Genomic DNA, 18,780 nt, shown 5'->3' with positions numbered 1-18,780 from the left:
GGCCTGGATAAGATTCCTGGCCTGGCATTGTCCTTGCTGCTCTGTATGTAGCCCAGTCAGTCCAGACTTCTGATGTTCCTGCCTCAGTTTCCCGAGTAGCTTTGATTACAGGCCTGCACCATCAGCCTCAACATAGCCCCTTTCCTTCCTCAACATCCAGTGCAGTTTTCCCACAAAGGGAATTCTACTGCTCCGTGGCACGAGCTCTGCTTGCCAGTCTGAGCCCCCGTCACCCCTGCCTTCTTCAGAATACTAAGGCAGACTCTGAACTCGTGCCTCCAGGGTCTCAATTCCTAAGATTCCAAGCAAAGACCTTTTATTTGTGCCTGTCCTGAGTTCGGCTTCGTTGATGGTGTGCAGGGTGATAGTTGAGTGAGATTGTGCCCCCTGACTCTCTTAAGGTCTTGAAGCTCCCATGGTGTCTTAGACAAGGGCTAGGAATCAGTTTGGATGACAAGGTGACAAGAAATGGGGACAGCAAAGGACCAGGGTTAGGACTTCCTTCTGGAGAAGTTGGCTCAGGTTGGCATGGTGAATGAGGTCAAGACTAGCCTCTCATCTTGAGACTCTGTGGATGGAAGTGAGACCAACATCCTAGGTGAGGTCACTTCCAAAGGCATCCAGATGTACCGCTCTTTGCCTGGACTGGCATGGCTCTGCAGGATGGATAGAACATGGCTCTGGTTTGACGAAATTCTCTGGCTAGAGCTAATGTGGGTGTCAATGAGACTCCTGTCCTCCCCGGCCTCCTGAGCAAATCACCCTCCTTTCACTAAGGGGCCACACCCTGAGTTTCACACCTGAGATGATGGCTCTTCACTTGGTGGAAGAGAGTAGCTGAAGCATGGCATCCCATGGGGACCCAAATGGAAACTCCAGAACACAGTGCTCCATCAACACTGGGACAATCAGGACCTTGCCCCAACTCTCCCATTCAAAAGATGAGGAACATGTGAGCCAGAGATGAGAGTGGACTGCTCCAACAACACACACCTAATTCCTAGGCAACTTCCTGGGTATTGAAAGCAGGGGAATACTTCATGTGACCCTGAGGTGACATTCCAGGGTTTGTCTCACTTACTTGTCTCACTTGAACTCAATCCCAGTCTGGGACCAAGCAGGAAGGCTTGGGTTCAGCTTGAATCATTTGTGCTGTGTTTTAAGCCCTCAGGAAAGGAGGGGAACTTGTCATGTAGAGGCTGATGGTATTTTAGGAGTCTGGCACGTCTTTTGCAGCTTTATTTTGGTGGGAAAATTTTATGGGCTCCATTTCCCCCAGGTATAAATTGTACACATCCATTGACAACATGCTATCCCAGTTATGATTATTTTATAGACATTCTCCTGTGTTGTACAGTGTTCTCTAAACGCCAGGGGTTCTGATGTCAGTGTGCTGTTTTAAAAGACAAACTCTCATGAGCTGCTCTATGCTGAGATGAGCAGGTTTCTGGTCTTTCTTTTTCACAATCCCAGGCTGGAGTTCTGCAGTCACATCTCAGACACTTTAAAAATTTGTTTAAACAGAAATATTAGGTCAAAAAGCATGGTGGATTTCTCCAGGCTGCGGATATACCTGATCAGCATTCATTTCAGAAGTCAAAAGGAAGAGGAGAACCTCCATCTGTCCTGCATAGACACCTGCCATTTTGTCTGCCCCATGTGTCTGCCCTTGGTAGATCCACTGCCTCCTGACCCAGCTCTTTTAATTCTGGTTGGTTGTCATTTACCACGTATTTCTCCTGAGACAGGAGAAAGTGCTGGATCCGGATGGGACCACTAGATTCCTGCCCCTCACCTGCCCTCCCCTCTCCTGCCCACCCCTGACCTGCCCACCTCTCCACCTGAGTCCTAAGCAGAGAAGGCCCTGCTCACATGAGGACACTCCAAAGTTCTGTTGCTGCTGCCCATGGCCAGATAGTTCTTGAGCACACCCAACACAAAATATTTAAAAAACAAAACCCAAACTAAATAAAACCTCCACTAATGGTCTTCCTCGGGATATTGGTGAGAGCAAACGTTTCTCATGCTTTCACTTCACTTCGCTTGGAGTATTTTCCCCTTTAGTGAATGGCTTGCTTTCCCATTTTGCTAAATTTTATTGGATGTCTTCTTATTTTCATTGTTGAGCTACATGACCGTGATTTTTTAAAAGAGCTTAAGGATGCTGTATGTGATTGGTAATAGAGTGGTTTGCTAGATGTGTGCTGGGCAGACAGACCTGGTTTTGAATTTTAGTATTACCAAGTCCTAGTTGATTTGAACTTTGATAAACCTCAGTTGTTCTTCTATAAGATGGACTGAAATAATATTTATCTTATATGCCAGTTTTGAGAACTGAATAAGTTTGATAAATGGTTATTCTAATCCTCTATTCCAAATACATTTTTCAATTTTTTGGACTTGCACCAAAGTTTTAAATTTTAGGGCACTCAAACCAGCCTTTTCGCTTACATTTGCTTCCTTTATTAAATATCTATTTGTCATTTCTAGTTTCACAAATGAAAAGATTTAATTATGAGAGTTCCATATATGCACATACTATACTTTGATAATGTTCATCCTTGTATTGCCCTTTCTTTAAAAAAAGATTGATTTCTTTTTATTTTATTGTATGAGTGTTTTGCCTGCATGCATGTCCTTCATATGAGTGCAGTGCTTGAGGAGGTCAGGGAAGGACATAGGATCCCCTGGAACTGGAAAAACAGGAGGATGAGTCACAATATAGGGCTTCAAACTGACCTGAACCTGGGTCTTCTGTGAGAACAGCAAGTACTTTCAACTGCTGGGCCATCTCTTCAGACTCAAAAATCCAAATTTCTGTCACTCGTTAACAACTGGAACTTTGCAAAAAGCCTCATCATATATGTCACAGGGTGTTTTAGCGTCATTTCTGTAGATGTGATAAAATATCCTGACAAGAAGCAACTTAGAAGAAAACTTGATTTTATCTTAATTCCACCTTACGTCCATCGTTGTGGGGAAGTCAAGGCATCAAGGAAGTCAATATAGATATGTTACATATAGATACGTTACATCACAATTACACTCAGGAACAGAGAGAAACAAACCCATCCATGCTCGCTTGCCCGTGTCAGCTTAATTTCCCTATTCTTACACACTCCAGAATTCACTGCATAAGGAATAGTGCTGCCCACAGTGGACTGGGTCTTCCCGCATCAATTAGTGTCAATAAGACACCGCCCACAGACATGCCTACACATTAACCTCACACAGGCAACCCCCCACTGAGACTTCCCAGGTAATTCCAGGTTGTGTCAGGCTGACAAATGAAGCTTACCATTATAATATACTGTTGCTGGGTTTCTGTTCTTTTTCTTCAGTTCTTTTTTGTTTGTTTGTTTTCAAGACAGGGTTTCTCTGGCTGCCCTGGAACTCTCTCTGTAGACCAGGCTGGCCTCGAACTCACAGAGATCCACCTGGCTCTGTCTCCTGAGTGCTGGGATTAAAGGCGTGCACCACCACTGCTTTGTTTATTCTTGATCCAGTACTGTTGTGAAATGTTGTTGACTTCTGGTATCCATAAATTCTACTCATTTACATTATCACTGCTTATATCATAGTCTTTCATTGTCCAATATGAACATGACAAATATTTTATTAAGTTGAAAAAATCCCACTGATTGCTATGAACAATTTTACCACCATTTCAAAAACATACAGAAGAGCAGTAACTCTTTTTATGAAGCTCTGCACATTCCAAATTCAACAGTAACATTTTGCAATACTTCCTCTTGTACATATCCACCATTTTTTGTTTTACTTCTGAAGAATTTACAAGTAAACTCAATACGTCATACATTTTCCCTTTAGATATTACAGTATGGATCTCTAAGAAATAAGGACACTTTAGGCTGAGTGTGGCAATGTGTACCTACAGGATGTGCAGCTAGCAGGATCCTGAGTACCAGATTAGCCTGGGCTACATAGCAAGACCCTGCATCAATTTTAACAGAAAAGGAATAAGGACACTTTCTCACATAGTTTAATGCCATTGTCGTACCTAATCATCCGCCTCTACATTTGTTTTATATTTTCCTTATTGTCCCCACTGACTTGGCTGGGCTGGAGAAATGGCTCAGTGGTTAGGGGCTCACCACTCTTGCAAAGGACCCAAGTTTGATTGCCAGAACCCATGTTGGGTGGCTCACAACCTCTTTTAACTCCAGATCTAGGGCATATGACACACTCTTCTGGCTCTGGCTTTTATGGCTACCTGCACTTACATGCACATATTCTTAGACAGACATACAGACATATACATAATTAAAAATAAATCTCTTTTTAAAAGTGAGTTCGTGCAGTTGTTGGAACCAAATCCACACAAGGGGTGCTTACTGTGTGGTTGCAACATCCCTAAAGTTTCCTTTATTCTGAATAGACATTCTGGCTCATTTCTGCCCCTCTTCCCATCATCCTCTTTGCTATTTCTGGTTGATCAAACTGATGAATGTCTAGTTAGTGGCCCATATCCCTTCCTTGTCATATTTCAGCTCTGCCCTTCACATTTCCATGTACTAGAAACTCAATAAGCTGAAAACCACCCTGGCAGTTACCTTCCTGGGTGGTGGATGATGTGTACTTCCCATTTCATCACTTGAGGAGAAGTCCACGCCCAGCTCACCTCTTGGTAATGTTGTTCCTACAGACCGATGTATTCCAGCTGGTACACCTCAAACCTCTCATTGTAAAGCCATGCTCCCCAACACAGGGACAAGCAGAGCATGGAATGATGAAATGGCATCCTGTAAACATTAGGAAGCTGTGGATGACCAGTGCTTGAGTCAACAACTTGATTAGGGGTGGCAAATTCCAAAGGATTTAGATTGTAGTTAAGTATAAATTATGTTGACTAAGATGGATATCTTTGTCTTATGGACACTTGCTGTTTGGGGAAGAATAGGCATATATATGCATTGTATTCTATATATAATATATATATATATATATATATATAATTACATATATAATTTTTATATATTCTCTACTACTTTCATACATGAACACAATATATTTAGATCATATCCCTCCCACTCCCCCAGATCTTCTCTCACATTCTGTTTCCAATTCACACCTTTCTCTCTGTCTCTCTGTCTCTTTTTAATAACTCAGTGAATCCAGCTACTGTGTCTATATGCTCATGGGTGTCAGGCACCATCCACTGGGGCACAGGCAACCCACCATGGGCCAAACCACTGAGGAAAACTGACCCTGGGTCCCTTAGTGGCCATCAATTGCCAATGCTCCTAAGCTAAAGGTGGGCCTCATGCTCCCCTTCCCTCTCTATGCCAGGGGACTGACTGACTGGCCTGATTTGTTTAGGTCTTGGGCTGGTTATACCAGCTGCTGTGAGTTCATGAGAACAGTGACTCTGTCATGTGTGGACGACATTATCTGTAGCAATCTTCCAGGACCTTCCTTGATATTCCCTGAACCTTGGTGATGGTAGTGGTGAATATTGTGTGACACAGATAATCTCATTTAGGAATAAACAGGTCAAGACTCCATAGTCACTTTATTCTCTGCCCTTTGAACCAGTTGTAAGGGCATATATTTAAAAAAATCATATTATGGACAATTTTATCCTATTTATTCAGATTTTTTTAAATGTCATTTAATAAAGTTTTATAGTTTTTCCCAGAAATTTTGTGTATATTTCCAGAAGTGTTTATTTGTATGTGTGTATATATATATATATATATATATATATATATATATATATATATATATATATATATAACAGTGTTGAACAGGGATTTTTCTTATTTATTCTCTCACATATTATATCCATACTGCAGTTTCTCCTCCCCCCTCCCCTCCCCCATCCATCCTCCTCTGTTTCCCTTCAGAAAAGGGCAGGGATGTCAACCAAACATGACATATCAAGTTGCAATAAGACTGGCACCTCCTCTAGTATTAAGGCTGGACAAGGCAACCCAGTAGGAGAGGAAAGGGTCCCAAAAGCTGGCAAAAGAGTCAGAGACAGCCCCTGTTCCCACTGTTAGGAGTCCCACAAGAAGACCAAGCTACACAATCATAACGTATACACAGAAGACCTAAGTAAGTCCCACGCAAGCTCCTTGATTGTTGGGTCAGTCTCTGTGAGCTCCTGTGAGCACTGGTTAGTTGATTCTCTGGTCTGTTTTCTTGTGGTGTCCTTGACTGCTCTGGCTCTTTCAATCCTTCCTTCCATCTTCCACAAATTTCTCTGAGCTCCACTTAATGTTTGGCTGTGGGTCTCTGCATCTGTTCCCATCAACTGTTGGGCGAAGCTTCTTGAACAAGGATTTTTTAAACTATTAAGTTGTGTTAGTCTATTTGGGCCAGTGTAACAAATGACCATAGGCTGAGTGGCTTATAAACAACATTTATTTTTCAGAGTTCTGGAGGCTGGGAAGTCAAGGTCAGGGAGCCAGGAGATTCGGGGTCTGGAAAGGTCTGGTTTCTGGTCTTTGTACTTCTTGCTGTGTCCTTATATGGTGGAAGGGTGAGGCAGTTCTCTGAGGTCCTTTTTTATGAGGTTTTACATGTCACTCCTCAGGGCTCCAACTAGGAAGATGGAAGAGAACACGCAGAAGAGAACCCACTTGTGCTGGGCTCAGGATTGGTAGGTGGTCCCCTCTTTTGGACACAAGGACCCTGAGGCCAAGATTCCTAGGGGTGCCCATTTCTCCCACCCTTTAAGACCTTCAGTGAGTTGGTGCTAAATGACAGCAGCTTCCAGAGAAGGAAAGGATGTAGTATCACTTAAGAGGACAGGCTTGGGAGGAGGGAGAGCCAAAAGGCTGGACTTCCCAATTTGCTCTGGGGACAGCCCTGCCACACCTTCACCTTTGTTTTCTTCTTTGTACTAAGGAGAAGCTCAAGGCCATTGATCTCTGATCCCACAAGCTCATAGCCACCCCTCCTGGTCCCTCTCCTCCAAGAACTGCTCCTCCATGCTTTCAGGGATAGCAGAGGCATGGGAACAGGGAGGACCATTCAGAGGAGTGGGAGCTACTCACAGTCCTCTGTTGACTTCACAGGATGCACACATCTGTAGCTACAGTGCAGGTAACAGCACTTCTCCTGACCCCAACAGTTACTGTCTCTGTTACACTGGGGTGGCTCACTCCTGATGCAGCGTACATTGTCCACCGGGCAAACTCCTTCTTTCTCTTCTTGGTGGAGGAAACCACAAGATAAGGGGAGGGCTTTAGGCCTGCGTAATCTGGGAGCTCCCATCCCAGCTTCACCTAGCTCACCATATCCACTCACCCCCTTTGACGCTATCTCCAGCTACCAGAGTGGAGAAAATGAGAACCTCATATGGCTGAGGCTGAGACTGAGGCTGGGGCTGGGGATGAGGCTGTCTTTCAGTTGTTAATGCTGGGAGTGGTGCTGGGCAGGGCTGAAAGTTTGCAATAACAGGGAGGCCTGTGTTCCCCAAGCCCCGTCAGAAATGGGACCTGGGAAACTCCAAGGGCACATCCATGTTTGCATAAGTAGTCTCTACTGACATCACATTACCATCAAGACGATATTATCTTATGGGGAAGGAAGGAGGCACAGAAAGGGAGCAAAGCCACTTATGGACACACAGCCTGGCAGTGGCCGGACTAAGTTTCTTCAAATCTGATGTTCACCACTGAGCCCTGTTTCTGTGTGTCTTTCACTAGACAGAGGTCTTCCTTTCTTCCTGTCATGTCTGGACTGGTCCCCAGGTTTCTTCTCACCCCAGGGAAGGCTCTGGAACACCCAGTTTAAAACTGGCTCACTATGTGCTCCAAACCATGCCACCCTCACATGCCACCGGTGAGAGCAGACCTAGGTCCTATCAGCAGTTGTGTGACTGAAGGCATTTCCTTTCTTGGCACAGCCATGTCTGAATGGAAGGCAGAAGTCATAAAGTCAGCACAGCTGCTTGACAAAGGTCCAGCAGAGCTGAGCCACATGATTGATGGCTGCCATGCCACCTTTGGTTTCATCTCCACCTGTTACATTCTTGGGGCACTTTTAACATTTGTACATTTTGAGGATATGGGATTGATGGAAAATTCCTTATGAATCATTTATACCTTCTCCCAGGAATGCTGCTTCTAAGCTTATCCAGGAAAGTCCTGAATATACTACTCCCCCTCCCCACTTTGAGGGAGATATCCTTATCTACTTGAAGGTCTTTCTTATGCCTTGGAGGTTGTGACACATAAAGAAGCCAGAGGTGTCTTCATGAGGCTATGAGACATTCTTGAAATATCTGTCCCTGTACTTACACTGGAACAAGATATTCAAAACAAAGTAAATTCAAAAAGGTCAACAAGATTTGGTGGGCTAGAGGAGTTGACCACAGCTCAGATTACAAGGCTCTTCCTTACTGTACACTCAGACAATTATGTGGCATACAACTCTGCCCTACATAGAGACATAGTGATGAGCAAAGTATGGAGTGGAAAGATGACAAAAGTATGAGGTGTCAGGACCTCCCTCTCTTAGAAGTTAGCTCATGCAGAGCCACTATAATGTCATATGACCAAGGAACAACAGAATGCCAGGATTAGACATATAGACAAATTCTATAAAGATATAAACGTGAACATTGATTATATTATGTAAGAATTTGAATAATAACTGCAGTAGTTTTAGCCTGAGGATTTTTCCTGGGCACTCTGACCACTAAGAGTTAAAAATACATTGCTTGAGACATGGCAAAATGCCCAGGGTGGTTGACAATTTTGTTTTGGTCTAGTGTCCTTGAAGTAACCAAAACAACCAGCCTGAGCACAGGCTGTCATATGCCTCTAGATTCTTAAATTGGGTTATGAGTTTTATGAGTAAGAATGATAACTCTGTTTATTAATGATGTCAAAACTTGAGGAAAAATGATTGAAAATGATAACTCTGTTTTGTCATAGTTTATTAATGATGACTAAAAGATGAACAAAAGAAAGTAAAACACATGTCCAAAAACAAAAATGGTATGATCTACATTTTAAAAACATCATAAATATATCCCTGCTAACTAAATTCTGTATAAATAAAAAAAAAAAAAAACACTCTGACTGCTAGTCAGTCAGGCTACAAGATTCTCCCAACCACCATGGTCTGGGTCACTTCCTTCTCCTGCCAACTCCTTACACCCTCTACAGGACCCAGCCACCGCCAGGAATGGCTCCCAGCACTTTCTAAACTCATTTCCTTAGTCATAAAATGGGTGTCATAGTTTTATCTCACTCATAGGAATTATGTTTTCTTTCCTGAAACACTCCCCCAATCCCCACCCCCCACCAAAAGCCCAATCAGCATCTCCATCTCTCTAGTCTTGGACTCCGAGTCTCCTCCCTTCAGAAATATGAATCCATTATGGACTCCTGTGTTGGTTTTTTTGTTTTTGGTGTTTTGTTTTGTTTTGTTTGGAAGCCCAAGGCAGAGTGGTGCTATGTGTGTGATGCAGGACAACTTTCAAAGATGGTATATCCTCCATGCTGAACACTATATCATGCAAATTCTAATAATGTAAGTCCCTAACATACAAAATGATAATCATGTCTTAGAAAACTGATAATAAATGCTACATGACAATAAAAGCAACATTTGCTTTCCTGTCTCCAGAGTATACTTGTAGCTAATTTTTGATGCGGTTTCTTTAAAACAACAACAACTTTCCCATACAATAAGCTCTACAGGTGAAAGATTTTTACCCTTTGAGAACAGCAGCTTTGAACAAAAACAAAACAAAACAAAAAGCTTTTTTTGTTGTTTTTGTTTTCTTTTAGGTAGGGTTTCTCTACAAGTCTTGGCTGTCCTAGGAATTTGCTCTGTAGACCAGGTTGGCCTTGAACTCATAGAGATCTCCTCCGCCCCTGCTTCTGCCCCTCAAGTGCTGGGATTAAAGATGTATGCCACCACACCCAGCAACATATAGTAATTTAATAGAACACCAGAGAGCATAATAGACTAGAATTTAACAGGCCACCACTGCTCTAGGAGTGCCTTCTCTCTCAAACTTTCCATTTATCCTTCTCATGTTTTACTTCCTTGGTGGACATGGATGTTGTCAAATCCTGTGGCTTTTGAGGTATGGCCAAAGGTAGAGTGAAGGCATCCTCATTTTTGGACCTAAATGTTACACCAGTGGTCATTTTCCTCTCTAGTTGACTTTGGCCTTGGTTTAAAAGAGCAATCTGCTCTTGTTGCCTTTATGTGGAAGCAATATGACTCTAAATCCACCTGGAGAGCTGGGCATGAAGGTGCAGGCCTGTCATGCCAGCACTCAGCAGGTAGAGGCAGGCAGCTCAATAGTTAGAGAACAGCCTGGGCTACATAGTGAGAGCCCTCCCATCTTACACAACAATAGCTGAAGCAACAACACATCATGACCCCTCCCCAACCCAAACCAGCATATTCTGTATGCATGGACATATTTTTGTAGCTACAGCTAAATAACACTTTTGTCTTGTGTGTAACATTCTGGAAAAAATAAAGAGATAAGAACAGAGAATGTGTGCACATGACCAGTGGTAGGTACTCAGGGGCTGAGAGTGGAATGTCACTATTATGGAAAAACAAGCAAACAAACAATAACATGTGGTGGAGATGTTTAGAGACAGGAATGTACTATGTCCTGATAGTATTCACTAACCAAATCTATCTATGTATTTATTAAAATTTATACAACTAGACATCAAATAAATGAATATGTACCATGTTAGTCAAGGTTCTCTAGAGATACTTACAAAACCAGTAGGTTTTGGCAGGGGTGGGTGGTGGTGGTGGGTGGCAGCGGTTAAGGGGGCGCTCAAGTGCACGGGTTGTGGCGTCAGTATGGCACATCTGGCCGGGTGGCAGTGGCACACGCCTTTAATTCCAGCACTTGGGAGGCAGAGGCTGGCAGATCTCTGTGAGTTTGAGGCCAGCCTGGGTCTACAGAGTGTGATCCAGGACAGACACCAAAACTACACAGAGAAACTCTATCTCGAAAAACCAAAAAAAAAAGAAAAAAGAAAAAAGAAAAAAAGAAAGAAAGAAAGAAAAAAGAGAAAAAGAAAAAGAAAACGAAAAAGAAAAGGAAGGGCATGTGATGACAGGTTGGAAACCCAGGCAGGAATCATGTCTGAAGACTTCTTTGTTCTTCCAGAAACCTCTGTCTTCTTCTCTCTCTCTCTTTTTTTGAATTTATTTTACATCCTGACCACAGTTTCCCCTCCCTTAGCCCTCACAAGCCTTTCCAGCACATCCCTTAGGCAGGTCAGACTGCAGGTGAAGGTTATGTGGCTCGGTTGGTGTGCCAATCCCTCCACTGGAAGTCTTGCCTGGCCACCAGAGATGACCAGTTGAGGCTACATATCCACTATTGCTCCTCTTAATGCTCTCAAGTGATTGGATGAGGCTGACTCACACTGGAGTCAGGGTTTCTCCCTTTTGGCCCCATCAGCCTGGAATCTACTTGCTGGGTCTTCACCACTCAGGCTCTGGACTCTCTCAAGCACAAACTTGCATATAGGGTGTGTGTGTGTCAGGGAGCAGGGACAAGGTGTGAGGAAGGGCAGGAAGGGACATCAGCCTCCAGAAGACACTTTATGGCATCTCTTCTGGCCCACTGCTGGTACCCTAATGTCAGCCTAGCTCATATCCAACCCCCCTTGAGCTTAACCCTGCTTGCTTGGAATCTTCTGAAAGTCTTTCAAGTATTCTGAGAGTCTAAACTAAATGACTGTGTGAAAGGCAAGAATAGAGGAAGGTGCTGAAGAGGACCTGGGAGACACTGAAGAGTCATGACTGAAGGTTTTCCAGGTCCTGTTATGAAAATAGGTTATAATGAGCTGAGCCTACTTCAGATATGCAGGTCAGCTTGCCCTTCAGTGGAGGGACTGGTTTCAAAATGATAGGACTGACCCCTCCCTCTAGTTCTCCATAAGATAATCCAAGGCTATTTGGATTAAAGTGAAGTTATTTGCTGCAATTACTTCAACTCAGGCACACAAAGGGATTGTTTACATAGCTGGGATAAGGCTGAATATGAGTCATTTTAGTCAAAGAGAGGGTAATTCTTAAAAATCATCTCTTTTTTCCCCCTTTTTAAAATTATATTTGTGTTTTGATTTTACACATCAGCCATGGGTTCCCCTGTCCTCCCCACTCCCGCTCCCACCCCCACCTTCCCCCATTCCCTCCCCTCCATTCCCATCTCCTCCAGGGCCAAGACTCCCCTGGGGATTCATTTAAACCTGGTGGATTCAGTACAGGCAGGTCCAGTCACCTCCGTCCAGGCTGAGCAAAGTGTCCCTGTGTAAGCTCCAGGTTCCAAACAGCCAGCTCATGCACTAAGGACAGGTCCAGGTCCCACAGCCTGGATGCCTCCCAAACAGTCCAAGCTATTCAATCATCTCACTTATCCAGAGGGCCTGATCCAGCTGGGGGCTCCACAGCCTTTGGTTCACAATTCATGTGCTTCCATTCATCTGGCCTTTCATCCCCGTGCCTTTTCCAATCCTGGGCTCAACAATTCATGCTCCCACAGTCCCTCCTCCTTCTCAACAACTGGACACCTGGAGCTCCACCTGGGGCCTGACTGAGGATCTCTGCATCCACTTCCATCAGTCACTGGATGAGAGTTCCAGCCCGACTGTCAGGGTGTTTGGCCATCTGATCACCAGACTAGGTCAGATCAGGCTTTCTCTCGACCACTGCCAGCAGTCTACAGAGGATGCATCACTGTGGACCTCAGGGGACCTCTCCAGCACTCTGCCCACTCCTGTTCTCATGTGGTCATCATCCATCATGGTCTACCATTCCTTGTTCTCCCTTTCTGTTCCTGATACAGCTGGGATCTCCTGCTCCCCCAAGCCTCCCTTCCCTCAAACCTTGCCCTGCATTTCTCCCACTGTCGTCCAGGTTGTTCATGTAGATCTCATCCATTTCTCTGTCATTGGGTGATCCCTGTGTCTTTCCTAGGGTCACGTTTTCTAGGTAGCCTCCCTGGAGTTGTGTAGCAGTCTAGTCATCTTTGTTTTACATCTAGTATCCTCCTATGAGTGAGTACATACCATGTTTTTCCTTCTGAGTCTGGGTTACCTCACTCAGGGTGATTTTTTTCTAGATCCATCCATTTGCCTGCAAACCTCATGATGTCATTGTTTTTCTCTGCTGAGTAGTACTCCATTGTGTATATGTACCATATTTTCTTTATCCATTCTTCAGTTGAAGGGCATCTAGGTTGTTTCCAGGTCCTGGCTATTACAAACAATGCTGATATGAACATAGCTGAGCAAATGCCCTTGTGGTATTGAGCATTCCTTGGGTATATGCCCAAGAGTGCTACAGCTGGGTCTTGGGGGAGATGGATTCCCAATTTTCTAAGGAAGCACCATATTGATTTCCAAAGTGGCTGTACAAGCTTGCATTCCCACCAGCAGTGGAGGAGAGTTCCCCTTGCTCCACATCCTCTCCAGCATAAGCTGTGTTCAATGGAGTAATACTCAGCAGAGAAAAACAACAATATCATGAGGTTTGCAGGCAAATGGATGGATCTATTTGCAGCCTTCTACACATTGACATCCAGTTATGCCAGCACCATTTGTTGAAGATGCTTTCTTTTTTCCATTGTACATTTTTGGCTTTTTTGTCAAAAATTATATGTTCATTGGTGTGCAGGTTAATGTCAGGTTCTTCAATTCGATTCCATTGGTCCACATGTCGGTTTTTATGCCAATATCAAGCTGGTTTTATTATGGTAGCTCTATAGTAGAGCTTGAGGTCAGGGATCGTGATGCCTCCAGAGGTTGTTTTATTATACAGGATTCTTTTGGCTATCCTGGGTTTTTTGTTCCTGAGGGCTTAGGGCAGATGCCTTCCTCTCAGGAGATTTTTTTTTTTCCTGTCTTGGGTAGAACAGGGTCCTCAGGCCAAGCCTACCAGGAGGGGTCTGTGCCTGATGCAATCAGGCCAATTTGTGTATAGCAGATGTCCTTTTGCCTGTGGTGGATGCCTGTCTTGGGGGAACAAGTAATTGCAGGTCTCTGATAAACAAGGTCCCTGAGTCACAGGGTTTTTGAGAACTGCTGGAGGTTAGCTTCTGTTTACTCATGGCATCTGCCCTAGCTGCCATTTTAGGGTATTGGCAGCCACACCACAATCTTAGGGGCCTTCTTGTCATCTAACAGTCACAAGGTGTAAAGTTTTATATACAGAATTAGTGTCATTTACATAAAATGGGTACATTGCACTTTTCAGTGTTCTTAGTGAAACTGAATTATGTCTTCACTTGATAGCAGCAACACCGACTAACAGAAAGATATATAAAAGGGGGGGTCTAGAGAAATAGCCTAGTGGTGAAGAGCACTTCCAGAGGACCCAGGTTCTATCCTCTGCACCTACATGGTGGCTCACAATGATCTGTAACTCCAGTTCCATGGAGTTCCATGCCCTCTTCTGGACTCCTCAGGCACCATGCATGCACGTGGTACACAGACATACATACAGGCAAAGCACTTTTACACACAAAATAATAAAAGAAGACTTTTTAAAGATGAAAGAAATCCCATCAGGATCGAGTCTGTTGGCACTCCTCTGGGGGAGGAGTGTTATCAAAGAGCAGCACTCTCCTCTTTGATAGAACATGGGCACTCGAAACTCAATAGCAATAGACGTGTGTTCTTCATTGGACTGCCCCGGGAAGTTCAGAGTGGAAAAACCATTTTTGTTGTTGAATTATGGTTGCTGTAGTTACTAACACAATGACACTGTGAGCCAATAAATAATTACTGTTAGTTGGGGACAATAGTTACATCATCTCACATGCAGGGCTGTATGCCTTCTTCAGCAAACTGAGCAGCCTTCCTAAATTCCAGGAAAAAAATTCTTCCTAACAGTACACTTGGAATACAGCAAACACACACCAGGTAGGCTTGGCCTGAGGACCCTGTTCTACCCAAGACAGGAAAAAAATCTTCTGAGAGGAAGGCATCTGCCCTAAGCCCTCAGGAGCCTTATAAAGCCTACTTGCTTTCTTTGCTGGGCTGATGCTCTCCACCCTCAGGAGACAGCTCAGCAGTTTCTTCTCCAATAAACCTGTTTGTGCTACACGCAGAATGGTCTCCTGTGGTGGTTTGCTGCACTCACTGTGACTGTGTAATTATTATAACAATATCAGATGAAAACTTGGCACTGAATAAATAGTTTCCCTCAAACATTTTTTTGTTTTGTAATTGTTACAAAAATTTAGTTGGCCATGTTTGCAAATCTCTACTACCACTGTGGGTTCTTTTTTTCTTTTCTTTTTTTTCTCGAGACGGTTTCTCTGTGTAGCTTTGCGCCTTTCCTGGAACTCACTCTGTAGACCAGGCTGGCCTCGAACTCACAGAGATCTACCTGGCTCTGCCTCCTGAGTGCTGGGATTAAAGGTGTGTGCTACCACCGCCTGGCTCTACTGTGGCTCTTAAGGAAGCTGGAAGCACAAAAGCATGAGGTGAAGAAACTGAACAGAAAATGTTTTATTATTAGGGAGATTAGGATGAGCCACAGAGGATCTCTTTCTTTAATTGCTAATATATAATAACTTAAATTTCAAGACCATAAAGACCTTAGTTCCCTCCCTCTGGACCATCTTGCAGAATATTAGCTTAAGATGTATTACATTTGTTTATGCTGTGGAACATTTGTTTAATGATGCAAAGATGTGTTGCATTCTTTTATGTTGCATTTGTTTAACTCTGTGAAGCTGTGTTACTGTACCTGTCTAAAACACCTGATTGGTTTAACAAAGAGCTGAACAGCCAATAGCTAGTCAGGAGAGAGAAATAGGTGGGGCTAGCAGGCAGAGAGAATAAATAAAAGGAGATAAAGAGAAGGAGAGAAACTGAGAAAAGAAGGAGAGAGAACACAAGGGGTCAGCCACCCAGCTACACAGCAAGCCACAGAGTAAGAAGTAAAGAAAAGATATACAGAAACAGAGAAAGGTAAAAGCCCAGAGGCAAAAGGTAGAAAGGATAATTGTTAAGATTGAAAAGCTGGCTAGAAATAAGCCAAGCTATGGTAAGGCATTCATAAGTAATAATAAGTCTCCATGTATTTATTTGGGAGCTGGGTGGAGGTGTTACCCAAAGAGCAAAGAGTAAAGAGTTAAAAAAAAATCCTTCCCCTCCTCTCTGAGTGTAATGCATGAATGTGTGTGTACGTGGAGGTCAGAGGTCAACACTGGGTATCTTCCTCTATCACTCCCCAGCTTTGTTTTTGAGACAGGGTCACTCATTGAACCTAGAGTTCACTAATTGGCTAGCTATGGCTGACCAGATAGCCCCTGAGAGCCTCCTGTCTCCACCTCCCAGCATTGGGATTACAGGTTTGTGCCACACATGGGCCTGGGAATCCAAACTCAGGTCCTCATGCTTATGCAGCAGACATTGACCTATGGAGTATCTCCCCAGTCTTTAAACACTCCAGATGAAAGACAGTTCCTGACTTGCTTCTAACTCAAAGCTCCAAAGTTCCTAGATCAAGATGTGGGAAGGACCCAGCACCTGTGTCCAGGAAGCTGTAGTACATGTGATGTGCTTGTCCATTTTAGGATGATGTGTCTGCCCTCCATAAGGTACAAACTCTAAAAATTTGACCCTAAAATCTCTGGAATCTGATCTATGGAAGAGAGAGAAGGGGGAGAAAGGGAAGAGAGGGAAGGAGGGGGGGAAGAGGACAGAAGAGCAGGAAGGAGGTAGAGAGGAGAGAAGGGGGTGAAGAGAAGTCTTACGGAGCTCCGCACAGTTAAAAGTACACAGTGGGTCTGATTTGTTTTGAGTGTTTCTCTGAAGAGTTCATGTATGGCAAGCTTGTGTTCAGTGTGGCCTTTAAGCAGTACAGCCCAGTGGCAGCTGATTAGGTCTTGTGAGGAACACCTTCAGAAACAATCAATGCATATATCTGGTGGAACTGGAATTTTTCCTTTGGGATAGGCTGGCGCCTCTCCTTATTTTGTTCTGCATGCACTGCTGTTGACTTTCATGTGTGTTGTTACTTCCGTGTGCTGCCGTTCACCTCTGGTCCCTAACTAGAGCCTCCAGAACTAGAAGGGAAATAAACTAAACTTCTTCTCTAGATAAAGTATCTAGCTTCAAGCAGTTGACTATGACACCAAGAAACAGTTATTACATAGAGATTTGTTTGTTTGTTTTGCTTTAATATTAATAACCATTTAACCCACAAATAAAAGGGGCCTGTGAGGCAGAGGAACTTGAGGTCAGCTATCCAAGTTGGAACCAATGGCACCATATCTTCCCAGGCTTGGTTAAGAAAGGGTTTCCATCTAGGAAGAGAAGAATCAGAAATAGAAGCAGTTGTAAAGTGTTCTGGGGACATGGTTTAGGGTCCCAATGCCACTGTGGCCTGAGTCTTGCTAGGTTCTCTTCTGCCAAGAGAACTGGGGTGTGCTAACTTTTCAACTTAAATGTGAAATACAACAAACTGAGAAATGGGTCAGTTGAAAATAATCATGGCAAAAAATTCAGTAATAGTTGGTTGGCTTAGAGATAACGCTGTCCAGATGATCCCATCATACAGGGAAATCTGGTACCCATTTCAAGCAGGGTGTTATGTAGCCCAGGCTGACCTGATACTCTCTATGCAGCCAGAGATGACACTGGACTCCTAATCCCTCTCTCAGCCTCTCAAGTGGTAGGATTACAGGTATGGGACACACTTCCTGCTTGAATGTTATGTTTTCTAGGCAACCCCCATTTTAAAAGCTCTGATCACAGTGATTTCCACAGGTGCTGAACACTCAGCTCTAAGGCAGATAAGATGGATCCACGGACACGTTTCTGGGGCAGCACCGAGTACAGCAGGTCTGGGGCCACTCACTTCAAATCGTGGTCGTCCAAGGTTCCACACAGCGCATCTGACAGTAGTAGAAGCAGCACTTTTTGATGCCCTTGCACCCTTTATCAAGCTTGCATACGGGTAAGCGGACAAACGGGCAGGGGAGAAAAAATTCCGGGCAGTACCCAGGTTTTGGCGTCGTTACTGCAGAAAAATGCCCTTGAGTGAATAGGAAGCACCAGTGGGATCACTGCAAGCACCAGCTAGCTGGTGCCACAGAATTCTCACGTGGGAAAATGCTCCCCTCCCTTAGTACCTCCAGCCCACCCCCCCCCCCCCCCCCCCCCCGCTGCATCACCTCTTTTCTTCTTTGTTTTAGGCTGCACCATGCTGAGGCAAAGGAGGATGGTTGTTGTGAACAGTGTAAGACTTCTTGGTTTCATCTAAGAAAATTGCCAGGTGAACATGGAAGAAAGAGCTGTTTGGATCAGCGCTTGGTGGCAGATAACCAGCAGGTGGTGCTGTGGCTCACAGGTCAGAAAAAAAAAAAAAAAACGGAAGTGTTATCTGCCTGAACCGGAAGGACTTAGCTGATTTCTTTCCAAGCCTTCCCCCTTCCCCCTTTCCATGTGTAAGTGAGATAATGTTGTGTTCTTGGGGTCTATCAGGGCTTGCCTGGCCTTTCCTAATTGGTAAGTTTTGCTGTAGATTCAGGTAGTAAGAGAGTTGCTGCTCAGAGGCCATGTGTCCCAGCTAGCCAACCCACTCTTATCACGAAGCCAGAAGTTTGAAACACCACTTCTCCAAATACTGCTCAGGTATGGGTGCACAGGAGGCTTTACTTTTTGCTGTTAATGTTTAAATGCTACCTACACCATTGTAAAGATAAAGCAAGACAGTGTAATGGGTTACCAGCAATATTCTTTCTAGATTTATGGAAAATTTCATATGTGTCATGGGATTTAAGATTAAGGCTAA

At 44.0% G+C, this 18,780-nt stretch overlaps 1 protein-coding gene across 1 annotated transcript; it reads right to left on the bottom strand.

Moving 5' to 3' along the window:
• Positions 1–17,845: 17,845 nt before the first annotated feature.
• On the bottom strand, positions 17,846–18,245 carry LOC118581921 (WAP four-disulfide core domain protein 15A-like). Its single transcript, XM_036184319.1, has 2 exons — positions 18,161–18,245; positions 17,846–18,006 (listed from the first exon to the last, which is right to left on the bottom strand). Exons 1-2 carry the CDS (start codon positions 18,243–18,245, stop codon positions 17,846–17,848), a joined length of 246 nt encoding a protein of 81 aa, XP_036040212.1.
• Between the last annotated feature and the right edge of the window lie 535 nt (positions 18,246–18,780).

This window comes from Onychomys torridus, chromosome 4 (assembly GCF_903995425.1).
Source record: "Onychomys torridus chromosome 4, mOncTor1.1, whole genome shotgun sequence".
NCBI lineage: Eukaryota > Metazoa > Chordata > Mammalia > Rodentia > Cricetidae > Onychomys > Onychomys torridus.
Note: the sequence above shows the minus strand (reverse complement) of the source record. Positions and strands in the feature narration are given on the sequence as shown.

Bases quoted from the DNA above. Each gene is read 5' to 3' on its own strand.
- LOC118581921 (XM_036184319.1), bottom strand. From the start codon at position 18,245: ATGAAACCAAGAAGTCTTACACTGTTCACAACAACCATCCTCCTTTGC. The intron at 18,007-18,160 runs GTGATGCAGCGG...ATTTTTCTGCAG, and splicing joins TAAAACAAAGAAGAAAAGAG to TAACGACGCCAAAACCTGGG.